Source organism: Gallus gallus, chromosome Z (assembly GCF_016699485.2).
Source record: "Gallus gallus isolate bGalGal1 chromosome Z, bGalGal1.mat.broiler.GRCg7b, whole genome shotgun sequence".
In the NCBI taxonomy this organism is placed as follows: Eukaryota; Metazoa; Chordata; class Aves; order Galliformes; family Phasianidae; genus Gallus; species Gallus gallus.
The window spans coordinates 37336987-37363852 of NC_052572.1; the positions used below are offsets into that span (position 1 = coordinate 37336987).

The 26866-nt window shown below is 37.5% G+C and overlaps 1 protein-coding gene across 3 annotated transcripts in view; it reads right to left on the minus strand.

The window, feature by feature from the left end:
• Window positions 1-347: 347 nt before the first annotated feature.
• The window catches only part of TRPM6 (transient receptor potential cation channel subfamily M member 6), a 69187-nt gene continuing 42668 nt past the window's right edge, over window positions 348-26866 (minus strand). Inside the window, exons 20-33 of one of the 3 annotated variants that reach the window (XM_046905501.1) lie at window positions 25659-25787; window positions 22637-22888; window positions 21552-21726; window positions 19888-20002; window positions 18102-18301; window positions 14805-14937; window positions 11006-12138; window positions 10187-10299; window positions 9141-9267; window positions 8160-8257; window positions 5869-5927; window positions 4630-4655; window positions 2807-2857; window positions 348-1918 (exon numbers count right to left, since the gene is read on the minus strand). In XM_046905501.1, coding sequence (XP_046761457.1) covers window positions 1905-1918; window positions 2807-2857; window positions 4630-4655; window positions 5869-5927; window positions 8160-8257; window positions 9141-9267; window positions 10187-10299; window positions 11006-12138; window positions 14805-14937; window positions 18102-18301; window positions 19888-20002; window positions 21552-21726; window positions 22637-22888; window positions 25659-25787 — 2625 coding nt within the window. In that variant the 3' untranslated portion in view covers window positions 348-1904. Of the gene's footprint in view, window positions 1919-2806; window positions 2858-3115; window positions 4656-5868; window positions 5928-8159; window positions 8258-9140; window positions 9268-10186; window positions 10300-11005; window positions 12139-14804; window positions 14938-18101; window positions 18302-19887; window positions 20003-21551; window positions 21727-22636; window positions 22889-25658; window positions 25788-26866 lie in introns of those variants that run through there. The other 2 variants (XM_046905500.1, XR_006932332.1) reach the window with 2 other exon arrangements.

The window sequence follows — 26866 nt, forward strand, 5'->3', positions numbered from 1 at the left end:
AAGTTATAGAGAAAATGAAGTTAGACTCCTCTATGACGTTCACAGTAATCACATGAATGTCAACAGACATAAGCTGCAGCTAGAAAAGCTATGAAAGCTCTGCTTATATTCAAAACACAACTGGATAGACCCTTAGCAAGCTGATCTGGTCACCCAGGGAGTTGGACCAGACAACCAAGAGAATTCTGTAAATTACTGCATGAAAGCAACTCTATCTTAGTTCACTTCTTTTAGAAAAGAAGAAATACTGAAATTAATTCAAGGTAACATCTCAAATTCAGTCTTTTAAAAATAATGCATGGAACATTCCTATAGTAAGAAAACAAAACCAGGAAATTGGTACTCACCAAAGAGCTGGACTGGTGTAAATGGTATGGTCTGAGCAAGTCTCATTAAGTTGTTTCTTTCAACAGCTGCAAAGAAGATAAATTTCACTGCCGTACTGAATAAATAACAAGCCAACTGACTTTCAAAAAAATCTGACAACTCCGTAGTGAACGAAACCAAGTAGGCTGCAGTGTGGTCCTGAGTCAGATCTTCTGATTGCCATTTGTGAGGCTCTATCCAGTCACCAACTCTCCTTTGAGTGCTATCATATATCACAAACACCAGCTTCCATTCTTTTCACTGTTCATTGCTTCCCTTCTTACAAGAAAAACAGTCTGTGGGAAAAGTTCCTTGCACCTTGGCTAGTAGGACTGCTTCTGTTTTTCATCCTTCTTCCAATAGCAGCTGCTACTTTCTCCTCCTGCCAGTTCCAGTGCAGTGCACTATGCCAATAAGATGTGTTGGCCTCGCTGCCCTCACATACTGTTTCTGTCAGGCTCAGAAGTGCCTGGGGTTTTAGCAAGGCAATACAGGGAAATCCAAGCTTGCCCTACAGAGCATAGCATCATCATCTGGACTCCATGCCAAACAAAATAATTAACTTTATTATACCTCCTTAACTGGGGGCTTTTTTCTCAGCCAGACACCTTCAAAACTCAGAATGTCCACTAAATATTTATGGACTTGTTCTCACAGTGACTCAGTTATTGGGAAATGGAAGAGAGTTGCAGAATAAGTCTCAAAGAAGCTTAAGAAGAAGACTAAGAAAGAGTATCTTAAGAGACTAGAAAAAAATATCTCTTAGGAAACTAGAAGAAGGCAAACCAAATACTTACTACCTTAGCTGTGTTTCTCTGAACAGCACCCATGAACTCCTTAGGGATGATTTCTGGAGCTTAGACACTCTGTGTCCTTGTTTTTGTCCTTCTCTTAATTAATTAGAGATTAATTAGCCCAGGAGAGAGCAGAGGAGATCCATGACATACCAGTGCATGTCCTCATATCAGAAGAGCTGTCTTTCAGACTTTACTAAAAGGCTCGCCTACATATTGCAAGACCAACAGGCACTGGATAACATAGTTTTTGAACAGCAGATTGAAAGTCACAGTTCTGCCTTAATGCACTACTAGAAACATACTGTGGTCACTAAACTACTACACACCAGGAAATAGGAAGTAAATAAGATAGATGTCACAACTATGCTGTCTGTCAGACCCTGTCAGTGTTCAATCCAGAGCCATGAGAAGCATTCTGAAGACATTTTGCACCAGCTGCTAAACCTGGAGCAAAACTCAAGCTCTTTAGACTGTGCAGAGAGGCAAAACTGTATTTGACTATAAAACCTGATAGCAAAATAAACCACAAGCAGTATAAGGTACAAGATTTTAGAATCACAGAATTATAGAATCCTCAGAGTTGGAAGGGTCCTTTAAAGGCCATCTAGACCAACTCCTCTCCCATGAACAGAGACATGCACAGCTAGATCAGGTCACCTACGGTATGATTCAGACTCACCCTGAAAGTCTCCAGGGATAGGGCATCCACCACATCTCCATTTGGGTTTTCTTGAATAATTTCTAGCCCAATCTTCCTGATAAAAGAATATCTATATGCCTATCCTGGAAACATCTCCAGATCTTGGTCATCTTGTAATATAAATGAGATTGTCATCTGTGCTACAAAGTCCCATCCAATTTCAAATGGCATGTATGATGAGAGCCAAATTAATCATTGTAACAATGCCACAATGTCAGAGAAATTACTCCTGTACACTGATTACAAACCAGGAGTTGTTATTCCCAATGAAAACCACATCATTTTTCGAACTTCAGAAGGCTGCTAATGCTTTCGGTTTACCCTATGCCCCCCTTGAAAGAAGCTAAAGCCATTCAGGCAACAGAGACATCTACTGGCAAGCTCTGCACAGTTCTCCTCCTGGGAAAAAATGAAATACAAGTCTTGTGGAAAAATCTTAGCATATTCAGCTCAGGAAAAGACAGGACTGTGGGCAATTAGCATCCAAATGATTTATTTCCTGCCAGATATCCATGAGTTCACAGGTATATAAACAAGGATTCGGTAGTACAGGACCAATTAACTGAAGAAACCAATTCCAGCAAGTACAAAGGAGGATGTGGGAGGTGTGACGGAATATGATAGCTATAAACAAATGAATGTCTCTTCTGGCCTCCCCCGGAGTCAGAGGTCTATTCATTGTTTCCACTGTTATTTTGAAAGCAATTATCTACATTCTGCACTGGATTTGCCTCAAATAACTGGAATAGAGCAATTAGCAGCAGGAAAATAATTCATAACTTCCTCTCTGCTGTATTAGGCATGAATTAATGCAGAACCTTCCTAGCAGTGGTCAATCGTGCAAACCTTCCGAATGAAAATCACAGAGAATGACAAGGGATGAACTAATGTTCTTTTTAATTTGATAAATTACTCAGCTATCATTCTGGTGCCTCCTGCTTACCTGAGTAATGACAGTGCAGATCTTGAGACGTTTTCAAGCAGCCAAACATATCTGAAATAATGTTTAAAGGATCATTATGTTAGTTATTATAGCAGAGATTAATGCATGGTTTCTGAATTTCTTCCATCCCAGAGTTTGCCATGAAACAGATTAATGAGAATTACTGTCTTAGCATTCTAAAGAGGAGAATTACTAATTGGCTTAAACTGTGTTAAAACGTACAGTATATTGACAGATTTCAGTCATCAATGTAGTGTAGCCAGACAACTTATTTATTCAGGGAAATGGTGGGAAACTAGTGATATTAACCTCAAGGACATGTAGCTTTTCTGAGCCAATTACACCTCTGGGATATTAAAAGCATTTTGCTGTCCATCATGCTTCACAGTCTCCCAAAGGCACAGTTTTTCCAACTCCATCTTCAGTCATTAAGCATTCCATTAACTATACTATTACAACAAAGTTATAACAATACTGGCTCATTAATCCATGATCTCAAATGCTCTGAAGGTATAAACATACAACAATTTCTGTGGTTACATACATAATAGGCAGAGCCACATAAGATTTGGCCCAAAAACTTTTGTTTTAGAAAGCATCCTTTTAATAAAACCAAGATTAATAAGCACATTTCCATTAATTAGATGAAATTACTTCATTCTATTGGAAAATAATCCTTTAAAATACTAGGTTTAAAAAAAAAAACAAACAACAATTACAAAAAAACACAACATTTATGCTGTAATATTTTCAATCCTGAAAAATGAGTTAATCAGAACTGAATCTTCATCAAACTGTGTTAACATTACCCTCTGCTTGTTTGTATACTTTATTTAGTTAGCTTCTCATCCCTAACAGAAGAGATTTTAAATGAAGAACATAAACAAATTACAAGGTGAGGGTCAACATTTCCAGTGAGTTCCCTTGGCCCCTTTTGATCTCATTTCTGATAGACCCAGCTAGCTCTGTTGTACTTCATACACTGTCAGACAACAAGCATGAAAAGGAGAGTGCAGACCAATTAATTCCTTTTTAGACTGGGAATCAGAGAAATGGTGTGTTCTGGAGAAAAATCCTAGAACATCTCACACTCACAGCAGTGTGTTTCACCACAGCCTCATTTGGTGAGCAGACTGATCCAGCGAGATCATATATGAAAAGTAAATAAGTCAAAGAGCATCTAATTTCTTCTTTACAGCTACCTTCAAGGAAATACAAGTCCAGATGCACAACCTGTTATGGCTAAGTGGCATGTCATGAAAACTAGAAGACAGACTAAAAGGCAGCAAATACAAGTGAGGTTAACTACCACTCGACTGCTGTGGAACAAAGTCAACCTTCATTATTATCCCGAATTTAGTCATTGGCCATTCCATACTAAGTTCAATGTTTCACCACCTTCCTAAGTTCAGTGAAGCCAGACAAACAGAGGAATTACACCAAACAAGCATTTGAAAAATCAAGCATACATTAGAAATTATATATCATGATCTATTCTCAGATGCAGACCCAGTTTTAACTAAGGACTTCTCTCAGACTGCCAAGGATTAAACTTCTAAAGAGATTACTTCTGGAAAGGATAGCACTATGGGGCAGACTTAAATAAAAGTAAGTTTTTTCTTTCAAGATTTCACCACTACCTTAGACAAAAACTTGCACTTTAAAATAAAATTAGCAAATAAAATATGAAACAATTGTTAAACATTTATTGTAACTAACCAAATAGAGTAAATTGATTTTCTTTTGGATTATTTATTTCACAGCTGTCAAAGTGGGATTTGTAGAGAGGAATTGAAATGAATGGCAAGTAACCAAAAACTTACTGTCAGTTCCTTCTGAAGCTCTCAACCTATTTAAAAGCAAACATTTGATATTTTACTTTAAAATTCCTGTCTTTGAGCTAATACTGCTACATATAAAGAGAGATGATCTATATGAAAACAAAACTGAAAAAGTTTGGATCATCAGACATAAAATAACCCCTGGATTTTTGTTCATTTGAACTAGCAAATAATCTTCAGCTACTAGAGAATAGCCAAATTTTTTCCACGTCTCTTTCTCTGCTTTATATTGAGCTGCTCTTAAGATTCTACACTGCTGTTCATGTAATTTACAATGCAGCATCAGCATCAGCATCTGATCACCTTCAATCACACACACAATTTTTCGAACCATGTGAATCAATGCTGAGATGTACTCAGAGCAACATATGCCATTGCCCTTGCTTGCATAAAAACAGACATTATAAACTGATGGTCCTTCGAATTAGCAAGGCTGCAAGAGACTGCAGCATCAACATTAACATTAAAGCACTCTTTGTTACAGAACACAGTGGATATATAATTTGTGTAACATGCCAATGAAGACAACAGACAAAGTGACAGAATCAGGCTACTCAAAAGCCTGTAAATCCTGCTGGTAAGTACATTTGGCTACTGCCCATGAATGACTGGGTTAAAAGAAAAAACATATAAACAAAAAAATACAAAGACATAGGATCTATCAAAATAAAAATAATTCCTAAAAACATTCAAAATACTTATGAAAACAGTATAATTTTAATAAATATAACTGAAGCTTATTAACTATTGAAAACTCATTATAAAATCAAGCTAAATATTTAGTAAATATGCAGACTCAGTAAAAAAGAGATTAATCAAGAAATGAGAGAGGTTTAAGGAGCTGCTAGAATTTACATTATTAATAAAGAAAACACGCAATTTTCACAGCAGTATCACATGCAATTTTTCATGTTTACTAGATTGGCTAGTTAAAGACACTACAGTAATCTTAGAGATTGAATTAGAAAATATATTATTGCTAGAATACAAAGGTGTGTCCATTCCATCTAAACCTACACACTTTCTTTGAATGGATTTCCTTTACCGTCATTAACAAGACTTCACTTAAAGAAACTAAGACAGATTGAATTGCCTTAACTCTTCATTTCACATCAATTTCTCATCTTAAGTATATTACAGAACTGAAATGGAAACCTGCCAAAAGTACAGAACTCTCTTTCTAAACTTGTAATAAATACCTTAAATACTATTAATACATACGAGGAGTTCCTGCTCAGATTATTTCTGTGGATGCTTCCAGACATGCTATTACTCAAATCCTATAAAGAAGAAATATATTTTTACTGGTAAAATCTGTACATCACTGTCACATATTCACTGGGCAATTCAAAAATGTAAACTCTTGAAAACATTTCTTGATAAGCTTGTTGTTAAAATGGATAATCCCACTGACATGAGAATCACAGCATTGTCACACCTACAGCAAAATGGAACATTAGTTTGCTCAGATTGCAGTTCTCCATTGTTGTCTATACATATTTGAACAAAATACTCAGGTTCAGAGCTATTATCTCAGTGCAGTGGTGAAGGCAACACACTGAGCAGTTCTCCAGTGACTTTGATCAATCATTTTGCAAGTCTTATAGTTAAAGAAGTATGCAAATCATCAGTTAGTCCTCTAGCTCAATTAAGGAAAATAGGGGCAGCCTGCCATTTTCAAGGCCCTTCTAAAGTGCTGGTCAGAGATGGGACTATTCTTTTGAAAAGGGAAGTTAGGTAGATTATAAAATCGTCAAAAGCAGCAGAGCCCAAATCAAAAGTTTGAAGAAGTCTAAAGATGAAGATGAATTAAAATTTTGCTTGGAATATTTTCTGATTCTTAACTCTCCTTTTTTTTTTTTTAATTTCAGAGTTCACTCATGTTTTCACCTTGTAGATAGTTTGCACATGAAAAAATCTTTAACAAAACAGAAAAATTCACACACACACCCCTGCTTTGCTCCCTTCTTCCCAACAGGAAGGATTTCTGAACCACTACTGTTCACTGAGTAAAGCTGAGAGGAGTCATTTTAAGGGAAATTAATTAGTTTAAAATATATCTTAACCCAAAATGTAGAGATAGATGCAGCAATATCATGACATCTCCATGACATACATATATAATCTTATAACCTAGAATGTACTTAAGAGGAGGCAAAGAGATGAAGTAGCATTGGAGACTATGCCTTAGGTGAACAAATAATTTGAAATTAGTGCCCTTGAAGTGACTAGTTTCAGCCTAACTCTGATCCCACTGTAATCAATGGAAATTTTTCTGAGGGCTTTAAAAATCCCACCCTTGAGTTTTACCCAAGAAAGCTTAATATAAATTTTGAAGCATTAGCTAACTAGGTCCCTTCACACTTTCCCTGACTGTACCTTTATTTTGCTTGTCTGATCCTCTGTTTCACATTCTAAAGATTTATTGATTTGGTCTCCAAATTCAGGTTTTACAGAATACATAATCAGCAAATTTATTTCTACTTTTATCTGTAACTCACACACAAAGAACTGCTGCTTTTTTTGTTTTGTTTTGTTTTGAAATTGTTATTACTGTGATTCAAGCTCTCTTCCCAAGCATTTGGGATTCAAATTTTATACCACTAAGAATATCAGATCTGAAACTATTCTCATTCCCATTTTTAAGAGCAACTCACACTACTTACAGGGAAAAATAAGCTAAACTGTTAGATATCACTGTTTTAATAACTGAGTGTTGTAAGTAAAACAGGCACGAATGGATGCTGTTGAAAAGGAAGAGGAAAGGACTACTTCACAGTTCTTTTCCTTGATTTATTCCTTGTTAAATTCCTTTCAGATCTTTGAGATACCCCTGCACAACATAGTAAAAGATAAATTTTCTTCCATTAGCCACGCCATTTAAAAACAGATATAAATTTCTACAATCCTCAGGACATGCAAATTGGTCTAGCTTGACTAAAGTCAGTGGATGTTTGTTGATTTACATAGGCAGAGGTTTATTATGTTACAGAGTTACAAATTAATTCTGATAAAATATGAGATACAGTGTTTATAAACCACAGGTTATATATAATCCAACCATTGCAATTATTATAAATATTTAACTCACAGTTTGCAAGAAACAACTTTCTCTGTATGATAAAGAGCTATGTAGCTAACTTTCCAAAAACTATTTCTCTGTACTGACCAATTGCGCTCACAGGTTCAAGACCAAGTTCTGTGCTCGTTCACTGCCTTGTGAGACACCAATACACACTTCGTTTCTGACCACTTTCTTCATACTCAAACCACTCTGTGATTCAATAATTTAATATCCTACCTCAATAACATTAACAGACTGTTAACAGCTCTTAAATTATTTATTTACTTGCACATATGCACTGTGCCAACATACAAGAAAGTTTCTCATGTCTAAAGAGGCATTTCATGACAAAGAACCTACAGTGGCAAGCCCATGGAGGTCAGTAGCGCTACCCTAGGCTCTTAACAGAAAACAACTATGGACTAGGATGTATAATCTTAGGTCTTACCTCTCGAGAATGTCTCAGGTAATCACAGAATGGTATGGTATGCCTATGGATGTCTTGATTTTTCATTTTCTGGTGCATGTAACTGAGATATTCCAAACCTAGCCAAAAGAGCAAGTATCAGCTATTTCCAGAGTGTGTATGAATAGCTCTAAAGCTACAAACCTATGCAGTGCTATAAAATAAACACCTACATACCATATTGCCCTAGCACGTGTGTTAAAGGCTATAAAAGCAATAGTAGAATTTCATAGGGTTAAAAATGCTTCCATTCTCTGTTAGCAGACTTCAGAGGAGTGCAGCCCTTCTCAGGCCATGCTGTGCTGAGTCACAGCGTTCCCTTGAGTCTCTCCTAGCAGCCTGCAGGATAGAACTAAAGAGCTGCATACTGCAAAGCTTAAAGATAAAATAGCCTATGCAAGGATTTCTTAGCATGAAAGAGCTGGAGAACTGTTAAAAGAAGAAGAATGCCATTCCCTTTTCATTTCAGCAGAAATGATGAAGAATTCATTTATTCATTTTAGAGGATGCATTTCAGAGCAATGAGTAATGAATAATGCATCCAGAGAATCTGCCAACAGATACAGTATCACAGCACTGCCTATGAGTGTATATGCCCTGAAAAATTCACCAGTTTATTTTCACAATAAGCCAGAATGCCATTTCAGAAGACACTACAGGAAAGGAGACAAGGATATCATTCTCTCTGCTTTCCACATATTACTGGGAATTACATTAGTACTCTACTATTTCCCACACAGGAAAGGTAACATTCCAAGAAAGACACAGCTGACCTTTCATCCCTATTTTCTCTGACATAACATAATAAATAACAAGTCATGCATGCTGGGAATCTTTATCTAATTCCGTAAAAATTATGCCAGGAGATGAACGCAGAGGCTGACACTCGGAGTTTGTGAATTTTTATTTACTGCTTCTTTTTCAATGCTGTCCTGAATTTTACTGTCTACAGATAACACATACTTAGCTGACTGAAATTAGACACAGTGAGCCAGTTCTTCTTGTGTTTTTCTTCCCCATCCCAGAGACCAATCTCTGTAGGCTCTGAGCTCACTTGGGTGTTCTGGGGACAACCATCCACTCTGATCACCTGGTAAGACACAGACAAAACAAAATTTGATTTATAGAATGACTATCACCTCTGCATTTCTTCTGATAGCTGTGCTATGACACAGCCTTTCAGAGCACGACTGAAATGCCAGTGAGTGAACTGGCTCCCAACTGACAAAAGTTTTCCCATATTTATTAGAAGCTGCAGAAGTTACATTGCTTTTGTCAAGTAGTACTGCAAGATCTGGTACTGTAGGTTTTTAAAACAAACTTCAAAGTCTCTCAGAACACCTTAAGAGACAATTCGGTCTCAAAGTTCAAGTCTCAGGTCTGTTGCTCATTTGAGCGTCTTATGTGAACAAATCAGTCTTCATCTTTCATTTCATTAAATAGGAATAACTCTTTTCAGATGACAAAGATGCTGGGAATCTCCTTAGAAATATTTATATACATATATATATATACACAAACAGTTATGAAGGTTGTCCCATAATTATGACACAGTCAATTTGCAATCTACAATGTGCTATACGGTTGATGGACTCAGAGGAAACAATGTAGGACCCTTATATGCAAGTGAGAACAACAGGAGGCCAGTAGCATACAGACACCACTGCAGTCTATTCTAGATCATGGGAATCTTCCCCAAGTGATTCTGTGAGCTAGAGTGCAAAGGATAATTCCTCTCTGTGTGAAAAACTCTTCATCCACTAACTGGCAAAATCTACAAGTTTAATCACTTTTAAAACTGAAATCCCACACATTCTAACAAAAGGGAGATTAAACCAACACCAGGCAAAAAAAAAAAGGATTTCCCAATTTCTGTGCAGCATTTCCACCATACGTTACACCAAAAACATTTTCAGTTAATCTATATTTAGGTCCTACATTGCAGAACTGCTCTTACTGAATGAAAAAGACACCTATGGGATATGTGCTTCTCTTCCATCTACACATACCGGCACCTGAAGGGGTTTTTGATCCTTCTTTTCTCTCCCAGACTTTCTGTCTCTGTTTTGTTGTTTTGCTTTTGTTTCCTCACTGTGATGTAGCTCACAAGATGGTGAAGACTCTGTGGGAAAGAATTAAAAAAACATCATTAAGCGACAGAGCTTTTGTTTACAAAGAGACGATCTGATAAGACTGAGAGTTGGCAGATCTCCAAAGCAAGCTGAGAAAGACTTGTGACATCCGAAGATAATACTTACGCAGTTCGGTGCAAAGATGGTCACCATCGTAAAACAGAAAACAGCAAATGTTATCTATAATCTCAGCGTTTATAGTTAGAAGTGGAATCTGCTATATTTAAGCTGTTGGTAAGAAAACTTGGCTGTGGACAGGGAAGATTTTAAGCCTGCTATAAAAGTGTATACTTATTCATTCTCAACAAAACCTTCTGACTAACGATAATGTCAACACATCTCTTAGGGATTCTGTAATTTCTTTTGTTTTCTGTAATTCTTAGATCGCTTCACCAAGCCAGGAAACTACCCCAGAGCCAGTACAGTTCCTCTGACACAACTGTGTAGCTAAAACTGTGAGATGTAGAGCATCAGGGTGAGACTGCTTTGTGGCTGACACCATGATGCCTCCCAGCTCAGATACCACGCACACTTTAGAACTCCCACACAGCAGTGATTCCCCGCACAAAGAAAGTGAATGAGTAACTGTCTGCTTATTACCCTTAGCTACAGCTGAGGTGCCAAAGAGACACTTTCTAATAACATCTTGAGTTTCTCAACAAAAGATACTGTAGAGGTACAGCGTTTTACTATTACCACCTATGGCCTTGAAGGTTTTCCCTCTTCTCTCTTTTTTAGGGGATGGTAAGCTGTTGCTCCTGCAGAAACTCCATTGCCTCCAGAGTGGGCTGATCCAGGAGGTACTGCGTTTCAGTTTATTCTCAGAGACAATGATGCTGTGCTGTGAGCTGTCAGAGTTATAGGAGGACTTGGATTCTTTTATCTGTATGTGTGTGGGAGGTCTACCTGTACAACTACAGTCACAGTTAAAGGTGGAATGTATGCACAGGTCCTTCTTCTGTTTCTTCCTTGAGCTGAAAACCCCTTTTTCATCACCTTCAGAGAATCCCCAGTTCACATAACCACCTTCAGTTTCTTCCCTGTCATCACAGTAGGGTGCTGCATTTTCTCTGACTTCAAGAGATGTCTGGAAACTGAGCGAATGATCAGCATCTGTGGCATTAGTTTTTTTTGATGGCAGGTGAATAATAAAGTCTCTCTGGCTCCACTGATAATCTTCTGGCTTTTTTTCAACAAGGCTGATGCTCTGCAAGTTTTGCTGCACAGCAATGCTGCTTTGCAATCCATCAGTGAATATATCTTCCCTGCACTTGGTAGGAGTGCTCGAAAAGGACAAGTTTAAGGTGATGGTGTTAGAGAAAGGTGCTCGCTGGTGATCAGGAGGAACTAGCAAAAATTGTCCATGTCTGGGGGATGACTTAGCCTCAGAGGACACACCTGAAGTAAGTGTGTCATCACTTTCTATTTCTATCTTCTGAGAACTGTCTTCTACCAACTTGTCACTCTCAGTCCTCAGTATGTGGTCTTTACATTCTGATGGCCTCACCAAGCTCCGTAGGAGTGAGGGTGGCATGCTGTAATAGTGATACTTCTTGTCATACAAACATTCCAGACTGCTCAGGGTCTTGGAATAGAGCACATTACTCCAACTGTGGGGCAGTTTTCTACAGGATCTATGTTTTTTGTCAGCTAGCAGGGCTTCTTCCACCTGCAATGTGTCTACAGCTGAAAGCACTTTCAGGATGTCCACTGTCAAAGCAGACATGTCTTGCAAATGTCCCAGCTGGCTGTCCAAGGAGAGTAAAGATTCCTTGATATAAAATACCTTCTCATACACTTCTTTCAACTGCAGAAACATCTCCTCCACTCTAGATGGAAAAAGAAATGATACTTAAAATATCTCAACTTCAGCTTACCAGACAATTAACACATTAATACATTTTAAGAAGTCAGTATTTAAAACAGTCTTTCGTATTTTTTACAGTGACTTCCATTCCTGTGAAAATGTGTATTTGGTAACCCACGGAGGCTTGAAACATGTCATTCAGTTTACTGAGCCAAAAGTCAGTGACTGTTAAGGAAGTAGGCTTTTTGCTCAGGGAGTATCTATTAAAAACTACCACATTTGTACTAATCCCCATTTCATTATATAGAACCACTAAGCCATGGACAAGAGGACAAAGCTTTAGAAATGCTGCATTGTAAGTGTAAATGTTGTAAAAATAAATATAAAATCAGTACAGTATTTCTTGTCATTCAGTTATCTTCCACTTCTGTACTTCCTGTGCAAACATGAGAAGGATGAAGCTTCATGCTACAGATAGACTACAGATACCGTTCCATTTCTCAAATACTGTAAACTGCTAGGAAAATGATCTTCTAAAAACTTGTGCAGCCTTTTGGAACATATTTTGTACATTTGATGACATTAGTTATCTTAAAGAAAAAATCACCTGCAAAAGAAGCAAAGCCTTTTTAATGGTCTTCAAATTTCCAGTGAACCATGCAAGAACTTCTTGGCCTGAAACAGTATCTTTTTAACCGGTTCATTGTCTTTACGTTTATTAAAGATACTCTCCCTGGTACTCTGCTATTAAGACAACAACAAACCAGCTCCAGGCAATGAGCAAAAGGAGTTTTTCTCTGTCACTGAATAACTAGGCGACGCAGTATTCAACCAAAAGCTGAATAAAATCGATTACCAAAGTTCCAAAATGTTTTACTGGCTTAAATGAATTTCCTGTATTAATGTTATGCAATGTTATGAAGTATACTTTAACCTGGCACTTAAAAAAATCCCTTTCTAAATGTATAGTTATCCACTAAAAGAAATCTTGCTGTGATTGATTCTGCAGCTTTTGAATAAAAGTACTTTATTTCTTTTACAGGGTACATTCATTTTTTTGAAGATGCTTTGTCTTGGTATGCAAAAAAAAAAAAATCTTGAACAGGTAAACATTAAGGAGCTATCTTTCTCTAGGCAAAATAAATTTCTTACATCAGATCTATATTGGCATTCAGTAAGACTTTTCATATTGCCTGTTTCTTTAATTCTTCCCATTGATTTCAATAGAAAACTAAATTAGACCAAGTTTTGAAATCCTATTGACAGTTACATATTGGTATTTTACAAACCAAGACAGTAATTTGCTGATAATGATACAGTGATTATATTGTTATTTCTGTAAAGAGAAGTTATTTTTAATTGAAAGCAATACTCTCACAACATTCTTATACTGTTAGGGCTTTAAATAAAAATATGTATTGCATACTATATTCTGCTACAAACTCTTCATGCCACATTGCTTGCAAAAGTGGAAATGCACAACACCATATTGCACCCTTGCTTACGTGTCCAGGTTTTGGTAGCAGAGGGGCTGCAGTAATGGCCTCTGAGCAGAGACCAGCACTGCCCCACATCAGATCAGAGCATGCTCTGGCAGAGCAGATTGAAGAAAGGGAAAAACTGCTGGGTCACAGTGGCTGGGAGTGAGAAATGTGAGAGAAACAGCCCTGCAGCTGCCAAGGTTAGTGCCAAGGAGGGCAGGAGGTGCTCCAGACCCCAGAGCAGATATTCCCTGCAGTTTAGGAGAGGCCCATGAAGGAGCAGGCTGTCCCTTTGTAGCCCATGGGTACCATGTGGAGCAGATCTCCATGTACAGCTAAGGAGGAGCCAACATGGAGAAGTGGAACAGGCTTGAAGGAGGTACAGCCCATGGACAGCCCCCTCAGCAGCAGCCCCGGGCAGAGCTGCAGCCCGTGTGGAGCAGGAGGGTTGGGGAAGCAGCCACCTCCTGTGCTGGAGCAGTGCGCTCCTAACCAATAGGCCCCATGGTACAGAGCCATGTTGGAGCAGTGCTCAGAGAGCTGTAGCCTGTGGGAAGCCCATGCGGGATCAGTTTAGGGAGGACAGCATCCAGTGAGAGCAACTTCACATGGAGCAGGGGAAGGGAGTGACTATGAGGCAGTGGTAGATGAAGAACTGCTATGGAATCACAACAGCCCCCATACCCCTTCTCTGTCTGGAAAAGGGGAAGGCAGAAGATGGTGGATGTGGGAGAAGGTGTTTTTAGTTTGATTTTAGTTTCTCACTGCTCTAGTCTGTCAGTAATAAGCAACAAATTATATTAATCACCCTATGCCAAGTCTGTTTTGCCCATAATGGTAACTGGTGTGCAATCTCTCTGTCCTTATCACTTGAGCCCTTTTTTATCATGCTTTCTCCTCTCATTCTTTTGAGGAGGGGAAGTGGTGTGAAAGAGGTGTGGTGTTCAGCTGCCAGTCAGTATGAAACCACCCAAATCCCATTAAGCACCCGCACATGCTACAAACATGCAGGGATACAATTCTGCCAGCAAGGCTTCCCAGCCAGGCGCACCATTTAGTTCAAACAGAAAAGTTACATTTTCATCAAATTAGCAGGACCTACATGTGCCTCTCATTTTCACAATGGCCATAATCTGCTAAAAAAGCATTAGAAGTCTTTTTATAGAACAAATGTATAAAAAGAGCACAAATATGTAGCAAAACATACCTTTCTGTCGTCACACGGATCCTTTCACTGTCCCTGGAACTCAAGCTTTCATTCTTCTCATGAAAATATTTTTCTACACACTGTTCCTCGAAGTCATGGAGTTTCTTCAACTCGTCATCACTCAGGTACAGCTCTGCATAAAGAAGTAGAAGTTGGTAAGAAGTGTGCTGACAAATGCAACTGTTTGTAAATGTCCATGAAAAAAAGAAAACTGGCAAAATAGGTTTCCTTCCCCTCCTTTGACAAGACCTAATTCCATGAAATTTGGGATTATGTAAAAAAGTTCAAACTTGCCAAATACACATAAATGTGTTTTTCATCTTCTCTTAGGCAGAAAACAAAACCTCTCTGACAAGAATTCCATTGTATTGCCTTTTAAAGACTCAGCATTACATACTGACTGTTCACAAACACTTACTTTCTCCCAGACTCACAAAACTTATATAGAGGTATGTAAGACTTATGAATATATCACCACAATTTGGTCCAGGCACTCATTAAGGAATGTACCTTTGACAAAGTATTTCTCAGATATTTATTCAAAGCTATGAAGGCTTTTTTTCACTTAATTCTTAAAATTCTTGAAAAACTTCACTTTTCACACATTTTCATAGGCATAAAATATTAAGCAAGACCACTGGGAGAAAAAAAACATATTCAAAAGTTTAGAACTCCACAGATTAGACTGCTCATAATGCTATTCTTCTAGCACACCAAATAAGATTTCTGAGAGAATGAAGAATACTGAACTATAAGTCAGTATGAAGAAATGCATATGAAGGAAAGCTATTTCTCTGATCCAAATTCCAGGTCTTCCAAGCTTCTTTTTAATTTTCTTTTTGAACACCAGAGTTCCCACTGTGCTTGCAAGATATTATCTATGCCAAGCAACATGGTTGTGTTTGTAACAGATATATACAGCAGTAACAAACAGCATCCCAGGGGAGCACCACACCATGTTCTGAGTGACACTGGATCACCTGCTAAGTTCCTTTTGCTTCAGACCTCTTTGTAACCTTGCTTCAAAGATTTTGCTTTCTCTATGTGGAATTTTCATTGATTTTCCACAGGGTGGCACTGGATCCTCATTGCTAAAAGCAATTGTTTAATCACACCAAAAATTTAAGTACAAGGAACTTGACAGGCAATACACAGGCATATAGAAAAGGAATACAAGAGCATATAAATGGGGAAAAAACTCACTTTCTGAGAAAAGTGTTGGCAAGGTATGAGCTCTCTTCTACCCGAGGACTTCTGAATGTGCTAAGCAGTCTTAGAGTTTTCCTGATGCCTAATGTACCTTGCAAGCAAGAAACTCGCTGTGCTCTGTCAGTAACTTAAACTATACATGCATATAAAAATAGCAGTGATAATTCAAAGGCAGGCTGATGCATTCATCCATGAAGAAGGAGCTGAGCCTAGGAGCAGCAGTAAAGCTGCTTCATCACTGATTAGTTAAGCTCACTTTTGAAACCTGTGAATCTGTAAATTTTGAAATCTGTGAGCATGGCAGATATCTTCAGAGTTTCATGTTCAGTAGAGAAAATCTTGAATGAATTATAACCCAAGAAGGGTCTGATCAGATCAGTTATTAAGTATCAAGAATATTCTCTGCTGCATAAAGCACAAAGCTGTGTATATGCACAAACATTACCTATTTTATTTTTTTTTAGGTTTGGTTACAGCTACTACATTCTCCATCTTCTCGTTCCCTTGCTTGTCCCTCCATTCACCAAGCCCCACTGCTAAGTACTTGTTCCTCATCTTGACACTCTATAATCTTCTCCTCTAGATGAAAATGTCTGTTCCTGATAGAGCTTCTAGATACAGTAGGACAAAAGGAGACGACTTTGCCATGAGGAGGCATTAGGAAGAACATGGTTACAGAGAAATCCAGGCTGGGAAAGGTGAAGGAGACAAGATTAAGATGCAGTGGTGAGCCAATGGACAAAGAGACTGGAAGGCACTGAGGAGATTGAAGGATTCTGCACTGTCTCCCAAATCCATCACTGAATCTCCTGTTCTCAGGCTCTGGAACTTTCTCAGATTCCATATTAACTCTCCATTTCCTAACATAGGAGGCAACAACTGTGAAGTACTGCATGGGTTCTTGTTCTGGACATTATTCTTCATGCTGCTATCCACTGCTATAAAGTGATGTTGGCACACTAACAACCAGGCTGAAACATAACATAACACAGCATAATTATATTACACTGTGCATGATCAAAGATAATGCAAGATCGAAGCAAGCTGAAGTTTCCTTCTATTAACCCTGTTTACCTAACGATTCAGATAATCTAGAAGGATTTTGCCCTCATAGCTCCTTTACATCTACAAACAAGTTTTGTTACATGATGCAGAAATATGTCCTCAAGTGTCAGGTATCACATCCCCAGTTGCTGCCACGGAAGTCAAGAATGGATTCTGCACACATGCAGTGTACTCCATAGGAAGTCAAGGACACGAGTCACTTGCTGAAGCATCTTTTATGAGCTGCTAGCACCTCTCACTTTGAAATACTAACTTAAATACTAACTTAAATATGTGATTCTCATTACAAAAGGAATCGAGAGCAGGAGTCTCATCCCACTCAGTGGCTTTTCACTTAAGCTTTACTTTATGAACCACAAACCCCAACTACCTAAGCTCCAGAAAAAGAAAGTGTGAAAACATAATGGTATATGGAGGTTATATGGGGAAGAAGTCATTGAATGTTATCAGAAGAATAAATACAGGGTTATCAAAAGCATTTGTAACTTTCAGCAGTTAAAAAGAAATTTATAGTCTTTTTAGGATAAATGTGCAAAAACGTAGGCTTCCAGTGTTGTTTCTTAAAAATGGGGTCATTCTATACTACAGAAAAAGTCAGTATCATGTTGTTTCACCTCTGAGTTGTGATATATCTATGTCATTCCAGAAGGACAGGTCTACAACATCTTCTTGCCAGTTACAGGCCAGCTACAATGAAAATAGCTGTGACTGAGAACAATGAAAGTTAGAACTGCAAGTCAGAGCCTAAGTTCTTCACTGTTACTATCTACATTACATCTTAACTGATGCACAATAAGTGAGCAAAGCAAACGCCAAATAAAAAGCAACACATTCCCCTAGTCACTTTTTCCTGCAAAGTCCTCTCACAGGTACACTAAATTCTGGTTTGCAAATGAAAACAGCTGCTGGCCTGGAAAATATCTTTCTTGAAAAACTGAGCTACAAAGTGATGTTTGGCTGGCAAAATATTCTTCATAATCTATTTCTGCTGGCCCTTTGATTAGCTTGATTAGCTCTGCTTACTCAGTCCAACGTCACCTTCCTCTTGGTCAGACTCATTTGAGGGTTGATGGCGGAAGATGCGGTTTATCAGAAGTCCAATGTGGCTCAGGAGAATGAAAGGTGGAGGCAGCCATGGCTTCTCATGATAGGTCATAATGTAGCGGTACCGGTTGTACTTCCAGAGCTTGTTCGATATGGATTTCAAATCATAATAAACATTACTGAGAAGACATAAAGGGGTAAGGAAGGTAAAGCATTCCTGCAAGGAATCTTCTGAATACAGCACAAGATGCCTGTCTAAAGATCTGATGTAACACAAAAGAAAAATCCCATTCCTCTAGTGAAGTAAATCAGCTTAGCAACTTTCATTTAACAAAGCAGCAGCATGTGCCTGCAGCTACAGCACAGAGAATGAGATCTTCAAATCTGCCTAACAAACTGGGAGATCCAATTCCCATTCACATTAATGGGAACTGGGCAAAAAAATATCCCTCAAGTGTCTTTGAAATCTCAACCAGATTATTTAAACTGTAATACAAAGCCTATATGGGAATTCAACATTGTCTGCCTCTCTGGACTGGATTAAGTACATGAGTCATGCTAAGGGAAAAGCGTTAACAGTACTTCTGCTGCCTTTTCAGTGCACTCCTCCTACAACAAAATATGTACTTTTAGAGGCAGCTACATAAGAAATTCTACTGTGGGGTAGGTACTCTTTGGAGCAGTGATATTACTAAATATGGCTCTTTTCTCGCACAGAGCATTCTCTGCACTATGACTGATTCAAGTACAGGGAAGCAACATTGTGGCCTCTGGCATTTCAATTTCAGTTGCACCATCAAACTAAACACTTGACATATTTTCACAAAAACATCAGCTTTGCTTTTGGGAGCATAATTAAATATATTGCTCATACTCATTTTTGGTCCCACTTCTGGAACAATCAAATCACTAAGCAGAATGTTTAATATATCATCATTGCTAAAGGTTTAAATCTAGAAATAATTCAAATTACAATTCCACATCTGTGTATTCAAGAAAAAAATTAATGCCTTGCCACAATTTCGGGAAAGGGATTTCTAATTGGAAGTGGGAATAGAATGAGTTTTGATCATTCAGTTTTCCTGACTATTAATCACTACATTTCTAGTTTAGAAATTTTTTCAACCTACAGCTGACTTCCCCAGAAATGCTATAATTCTAGAAAAGAAAAAATTAATTACTTGGGTTACACTGCTCTTTCCTAACATTGACACAGAACTTGATCCACTTCAGTGGTTTCCTTGCTAAAACTCAAAAGGTTAGAATCACTATGAAGACATTAATAAAAGCCTCCTACTCTGGCAGCAGATATTAAAAAACAGATAGTTCAATACACTATGGTAAGATTTCAGTTCTAGACCACAGTGAATTGCATGGAACAACAGGAATTTTCAAACTTCCTAAAGGAGGAGCATGCTCCTCCAAGGTCATTACTCCCTTTCCTTATTATCTACTAATTTAAATCTTGTGCCACCTTGTGATGAACGTTATATAGGCTGTCAGTGCAACAAATACAGTTTTTTAAGAACAAAGGACAAATTATTTCAGAGCTGAATTAAAGTTGCTTATTTGCCAAGTAGAGCTGTCCACTGTCAGACCGTATTCAAACCGTAAAACAGTCAACACAGAAGTGTTGGCAGAACGTCTATTATTTGTCTTTGGTTGGGTTTTTTTGTTTGCTTGTTTTGAGGGTTTTTGTTTGTTTGTTTGGTTGGTTGTTGTTGTTTTTGTTTTTTTTTTTTCAGTAATATAACATGGTACCTACTTAAAGAAAGCAATGAGTAAGTTGACCATGATGATGTACTGCACGAAGAGGTAGACAGCTTGGAGGAACGGTGTGAGGAAGGAGCCAGGAGGACAGTCTTGATTGGTTTCGCAGACTGAAAGGGAAGGACATACACCATTAGCAAGGAAACCAAAACAGAGCACAGCAAGGGCGTATGCTGCTCATTTGCCTCAGCAAAAAAAAGTCTGTCCTTGGTAACTTCCACAGACATGCACTGCTAAGAGTCTACCTCCAGGTAAGGAAGATAGGAGACCTCTTCATGATCCTATTGCCTCATAGTTCATGTTGTAATTTAGAAGCATTAGACACCACTTTGTACATACCAGCTATTGTGCCAGACACCATGACTTTTTGATAAGGGGGAAAATAGTGTAACTGCAACATATTTGAGAGATGATACACACTTACATAAACTGAAACTGATCCTTAAAGCAATTGATCTTTAAGGCAAGTCGCAAAGCTTTCATCGGCTAAATTGCGGAAAAAATACAGCTGCAAGACTGTTCAATCATTACTGTAGTATTAATCCTTTATAGCTTCCATAAGACCAAATTAATTAATGTGCAAATGTACACATGGCTATGGATATTTTTGATATTTTACAGAAACTAAGAGATCCCTCCTATTTTTTTTTTTTTGAACTGTCAAAATAAAAGTTTCCCAACTTTTATAATTTTTTAATCAAATTAACCTCTGATAAAGTTTAAAAACACATTCATAACACAGCAGCCCTGAACTCAGGAGATACTTCACAACATACAGGTTCATTAGAGAAATCATCTCAGAAGTTTCAAACTTCAGAAAGCTTAGCATTACTAAGTGATTCAATGAATTAAATAGTGAAAATTAGTGGTGCACTTTTATTAAAAGTATTTTGACTTACACAACTCAGACATGTATGTGTCATGTGACTGTTTTAGCAATGATAACAGATGTTACATTCTCAATTATTTAAAAGAAGTAGGCCTAAGCTGAACTATATATCTTAAATATCTATTTCTACTTGGATACTTTCTTTTCTATTTCAAAGAATATTTTATTTGCACCCATCACTTAGTAGTAGTATCAGAGTGCTTTCTATCTATTATAATGAAAAATCTACTGGAGTCACTGGTTCTTCTGCCTTGTTGAATCAAGGTCAAAGTCATAATCAAGAATGTAGCATCTTTCCTATTCATTTAATCTATTTATTCTAATGCTTAACTGGTTGATCTGCTTAAGAAGGATGCCAGGTAACTCTTACCATGGTGAAAAAACATTTTCCGTTGTTCTCTTTCCTTTTTTCTTTCCCCTTCATTCTACCTCCCCTTAAGGTAACTTTGCAATCTTTTCTCCAAAAGATCAGCAGCTTTTGACTGTCCTAATCACAAACTCGTTTAACTGTCAAATACCCTCACCAAGAATTAGCTTATTATTAGTCCTTAAGTGCTTTGCTCTGAGCCTTGTAATATGCCTCAATTCAAAAGATAAATTTGAAAGTTTTAAAGTTTAATCTTCATTCACAAATAAGCAAATATTCTCATCTTTAATCATGAAATTATACAAATAAAGGTATGTATCTTGGAATCAAAACTGGTTGAAAAAGAACAGATCCAATATGAGGTCAAAACTATCAGTTCAAAGTGAACATTTAAACTACCTACCATCTATTTCTCCGGCATAGACCTCACCAAACATCATCCAGTAGGGCTGAAATACAATATCTCGTGCCAGAGTCCAAGAAGGAGGTTCTTCTGGTGAAAGGATTGCCTTTCGTGAGACGCCAAAACTCAGCAGAACTATGGCCATCATGACCACAATATAGAACATGTTTGCTGTCTAGGCATAGAAGAATTAACTGTGTTAATTATATATAAAGTTTTACACATATATACATGCACATACATTATAAGGAAGATAATCAGATACTGCTTTTACAAATAGGAATACAAAACAAGGTCAACAATCTAATTCATTGGAGGAAATAAAAACATTTTCTAGAGGTTAAGATCATTCTGGACTAAAAAGGCCAGAGGTCCTACTTTCTGCTCAAATCTTTCTTAAGATCTTAAGTAAGATTTAAAAAATGCAGAGGCTTTGTGATGATGCTTTTCATCTGTGGTATCTTTTTCCAGATAGACAGTAAGGAACAGCAGTTAAAATGATTTTGCCTTCTAACACTAAACCAGAATTACTATGCAAGACAGAATGTAAAAGTATTAATAAGATAGTTCCCAATATCCGAGGGAAATTACAGTGGGAACTTGCATATGTCCCTCAAGACTAGTCAACAGTTCAGCAGCAGTTCAGATACCAAAAGAGAAAAAAAATTAACTTTGATCTCAGAGAAATTTTGCCAACTAAAAATGGAGTATAATTATTCAAATCAAAATGTAAAATAATAATGAGGCAGTTTCCAAGAGCTAGGGGAATTATCTATAGTAATGAGCCTATCTGCAAGACGTAGTGATTTTTCTTCCTCCTACTATCAGGCTGGATCAGAAACTCAACTCAAATACAACCCTTCTCTAAGGAACTAAGTGAAAAAGGCTTTTGTGAATAAACTGAAATTTGATTATTGTCAAGTCACAAACAGAAAGAATCGTGGTAGTTTCAGGTAATACATTCACTGTGAGTTATTAGCTAACATCTCCTTCCAACATTGCTCTTTTCTGTCACTGCTGACCTTTACAGGTATCTCAGTAGATGTCATGAGTGCAAGGAAATTGTTCCATAGTATAATACTTACCATTTTCCCAATCATTGTCAGATATGGACCAGCATGCTGATTCACAGCAAAAAGATCAAGGAGCCGGGCATACCAAAATATTATATCCAAGCAGTAAAGTAGCCGCCCTGCTGTTTGAACAGGGGGCTCAGACCAGCGCAAGCCAAAACCAATCATAAACAGGATGATAGCTAAAGAATCAGTAAAATTCCAGTATTCATAAATCCACACCTTCACCTTCTGGCGGAATTTTCCAGGTTCTGAGATAAACACCTGAATAGAATGTGGTAGAATGTGTAGAAAAGAAATTCATGAAAATCACATTCTTTAACATTCTCTGTCTGAACTGTTTCATGATGTTTGGAAATCTATCTTTTTTTTTTCCCTCTGTTCTCTATTTTTTGCAGGCCCACATACTACACAATGCAAATTCAATCTTCATTGAGGTTTAGATTTAATCTGTAGTATCATATCACACAAATATGACAAGAAAAATAAGACAGCTGTTCCTAAGGAGCAGTTAATTCTAAGCCTGCACCCAGACACTGAAGAGCATGTTCCTCAGTAGAAAACAGCAAGCAGTAGAGAACCGCTATGCATATTTATCATTATAAATTAATTAGTATTTTCTAGAGGAATGGTTATGACCTGCAACAGACCTTTCAAAAGCCCATAGTCATGGAAAGTATCAACCTAACCTCAATGGGAAAACAATTAATTCCTCTTTTTTCAGACCAAAAATACGAAGTAAAATCCTTGGATTACACCAAGGACACACTAAAAAAAGAGTGCTGGCAACTAGCAAGGTAAGGAATGAAATGTTTGCTCTTTGAACTGTGAGGTGCCCCAGAGGGATTTTAAGCTTCACTGAGCAAATGTGTGAAGTGGAATCTTTGGGAGGCTGTAAATAAAATCTCTGCACATTGCATGAGTGAGAACAATAATGTAGTGTTACGTAAGATCATGCTGATAAGTACCAAGTGAAGGAAAGATTTATAAACATTATGCCCTTATCCTGAAATAATTTATGCATTTGAACATATTCATGTAAGCAAGTGATCCTACTCAATTCAGCTGGAAAAACTCACATGAGAAACTAGTTGAAGGATCAGGATTTAAGGCTCTAACCATAGAGAAATGGAGGCTTGTAGTTATATATAATCAGACCCTCAGCAGTTAATTAGATGGATAAGTTAGACACATCGTCCCACAAAGACTTTGATAGCTGGCCAGAACTAGTATATGGACAAAGGAAATCAGGAAGAAATGAAGTCTTTAATAAATGTTAATGCAAGAAAGAAAAGCTGGTGTTTCCACTGTCCCACTATCAGCACAGTGCAATAACGCAACAGTGATCTTCAGAGTTCTTGACATTTCATATTCTTTTTGTTGTTGTTGTTTTTCAGTTATACAATCCTTTTCAATTTTTTTTCAATATTATCAATATTATTAAAGATTTTTTTCAATATTATCTCATGCAGCCATAAAAATTCAATGCTCTCTCCATACTTCAATATACTCATAGTATTCCTGCTTGGCCTTAAAATTCTTCACATCTTTCATACTGATGCCACAATTTTCTGCGTTATCTGTTGTAACAAAATCCTTCATTCAGAATAGTGAACAGTTTGTACCAATTTTTTCCTTCCAGAAGTAAGCATTCCAAAAGCCATATAAAGGACACCTCACAGTGCTCATTATGCCCAAATCAATTCCACACTGAAGATAGGTATGAGCATATTAAAAAAAAAAAAAAATGGAGAAATATACAGTTGCATTTGTCCATTGGTCTGGGGTGCAAGGTATGTTCAGAAACTCAGATATAGACATCTGAAATAAAAAATGACTAATTTTGGCTGCAGTATTATCTTTTTCATGCCAAGTCAATCCAGCATTAAAATTAGCAGGTTCTTTCAGTTTTGTTTCTGAATGGTCATAGAATCACAGAAGCTGAGGGGTTGGAGACCTCTGGAGATCATCTAGTCCAACTCCTCAGCTAATGTTCCCTAGAACCTGCACAGGAAAGTTTTTGAATATCCCCAGAGAAGGAGACTCCATAACCTCTCTGAGCAGCTTGTTCCAGTGCTCTGTCATACATAAAGAAGTTCATTCTCATGCCCAGATGGAACTTCCTGTGTTCCAATCTGTGCCCATTGCCTATTGTCCTGTTGCTGGGCACCATCAGAAAGAGCATGGTCCCATCCTCTTGTTAAGATTCCCTCTCAGTCTCTTCTTCAGGCTAAACAGTCCCACGTCCCTTATGCTTTCCTCATATAGAAAATCTCCAGGCCTCTAAACATCATTACACCACTCCTCTGGACTCTCTCCAGTAGTTCCCTGTCTCTCCTCAAGAGGGGAGCCTGGAAACAGCACTCCAGATGTGGCCTCACCACGGCAGAGTATAAGGGGTGGAGAACCTCCCTCAACCTGCTGGTCACACTTTTCGCAATGCACCTGAGGATACCAATGGCCTTCTTGGCCACAAGGGACACTGCTGCCTCATGGCCAACCTGTTTTGCATCAGTACACCTAGATCCTTCTCCATAGAGCTCCCTTCCAGCAAATCAGCCCCCAACCTATACTCATGCATGCAAGTCAGTTGGACTTGGTGGAAAGCCTTAGATTACTCTATATATTACACTTGAAAACACAGTCAAAGTGATATCTTTAGACAAATTTCATATTCATTATGGGAAATCTAATGGTCTAGTTCTCTACACTGGGGCTCGAAATCCCAGTTTTATACCATTATTTTCAAAAAAGCTGTCCAATACCAGTAGCTTACTGAGAAAAAAAAAAAAAAAAAAGATTTAAGGAGAAGCTTTAAGATTTATTTTGAAAGCCCAAGTACTGTTTTAATATCTTCATATTAAAAAAATAAAAATAAAAATAAAAATTGCAGAGATAAAATGCCCTATGCAATTCTTTCTTCCACTAAATTTCCTCCAATGGAGAATTCGAGGTTTGGCATTCTCTAGTCAGTTTTATTTTGTTGTTTACAATATATTCTTTATATAAGGGAAGTGTGAAAGGAAAAGCTTACCTCTCTGACTTTTTCAATGGCAGTGCTGAAAATATAAATAATAACAAGCCACTCCTGCACACTTGGTTTTGGTTCCATCTTCACCAACACAGTGTAAGTAAAGAGCATGAGAAACGCCATGTATGCCATCTACAAAACAGACAGTATATAATGCAGATGCATGAAAACCTCCAACAAATTTCTGCAGACATACCAGCAAATGATTACCCTGAGTATAACCAAGTACACTTTGAATATAATAAACAGCTGGAACACTCTAAGATTTTTGAACCCAGCTCTTTGAAGTACTTTTATGGGGAAACCCTCAACATCAGAAAACTTGTGCTTTGGTGCTCCAAAGATGGAAGCAGAAGATAAACTATTGCAGTGCATATTCACTTCGGCCCCAGTCACACACTATGAAATAGGCTATTATCTATCTTTCTAATTGTCTATCTATCTTTCTGTCTAGATACTAACTATCTGCACACTGTTACTTGAATGTAAAGGCAGTGCTACATTATTATCCTGACCTTATGCAGGAGCAAGTAACCATTCTCAAAGCTACGTGAATCACAGTTGGTTTATAATCAATGGTAAACATATTTTAAAGGTATCAAACCATGCAATAAATATATCTGAGATTACAAATGTATAAAGTAGTTGACTGTTAAAGGGTTAACAGTTTACTTAAACAGTAGCTTGACCTTAGAGGCAGCTTGATCTTAAGTATCCTAAGTTCTACTGATACACGGTAAGTTACTCAAATTGATTTAATAAACACATGTAGCACAAAATGAAAATTTATTCAGTAAATGCTCTATAGCAAATGATTGTCTCTAGATTAATTTTCACTGCTTCAAGAAAGAGTTCCTAAATACAGAGGTAAAAAAATATGTGATAGTCTATGCATTTGAGGTAATTTTCAAATTTATCTCCATGCTGGAAATTATACCCTGTAAAAAAAGCTCTGCTTTGTTTTTTCTTTCTTTTTATTTATTTATTTCTGTTCTTGGATGGGTGTGTTTTTTCTTTGCTTTTTTATAACAGCCACATGATTTTAGCTGAAAAGATTTTCATGCAACTGCGAGAGAAATATTCACATCTTTTCCCACTCCCCCCACCACTTAGTGATCGTAAATCCATACTGGGCAAGGAACAAAAAGTACAAGTGGCATCAAGTAGTATTTGAGAAATCAGAGGAGAATTTTGGCTATCTAAGTTCTTGT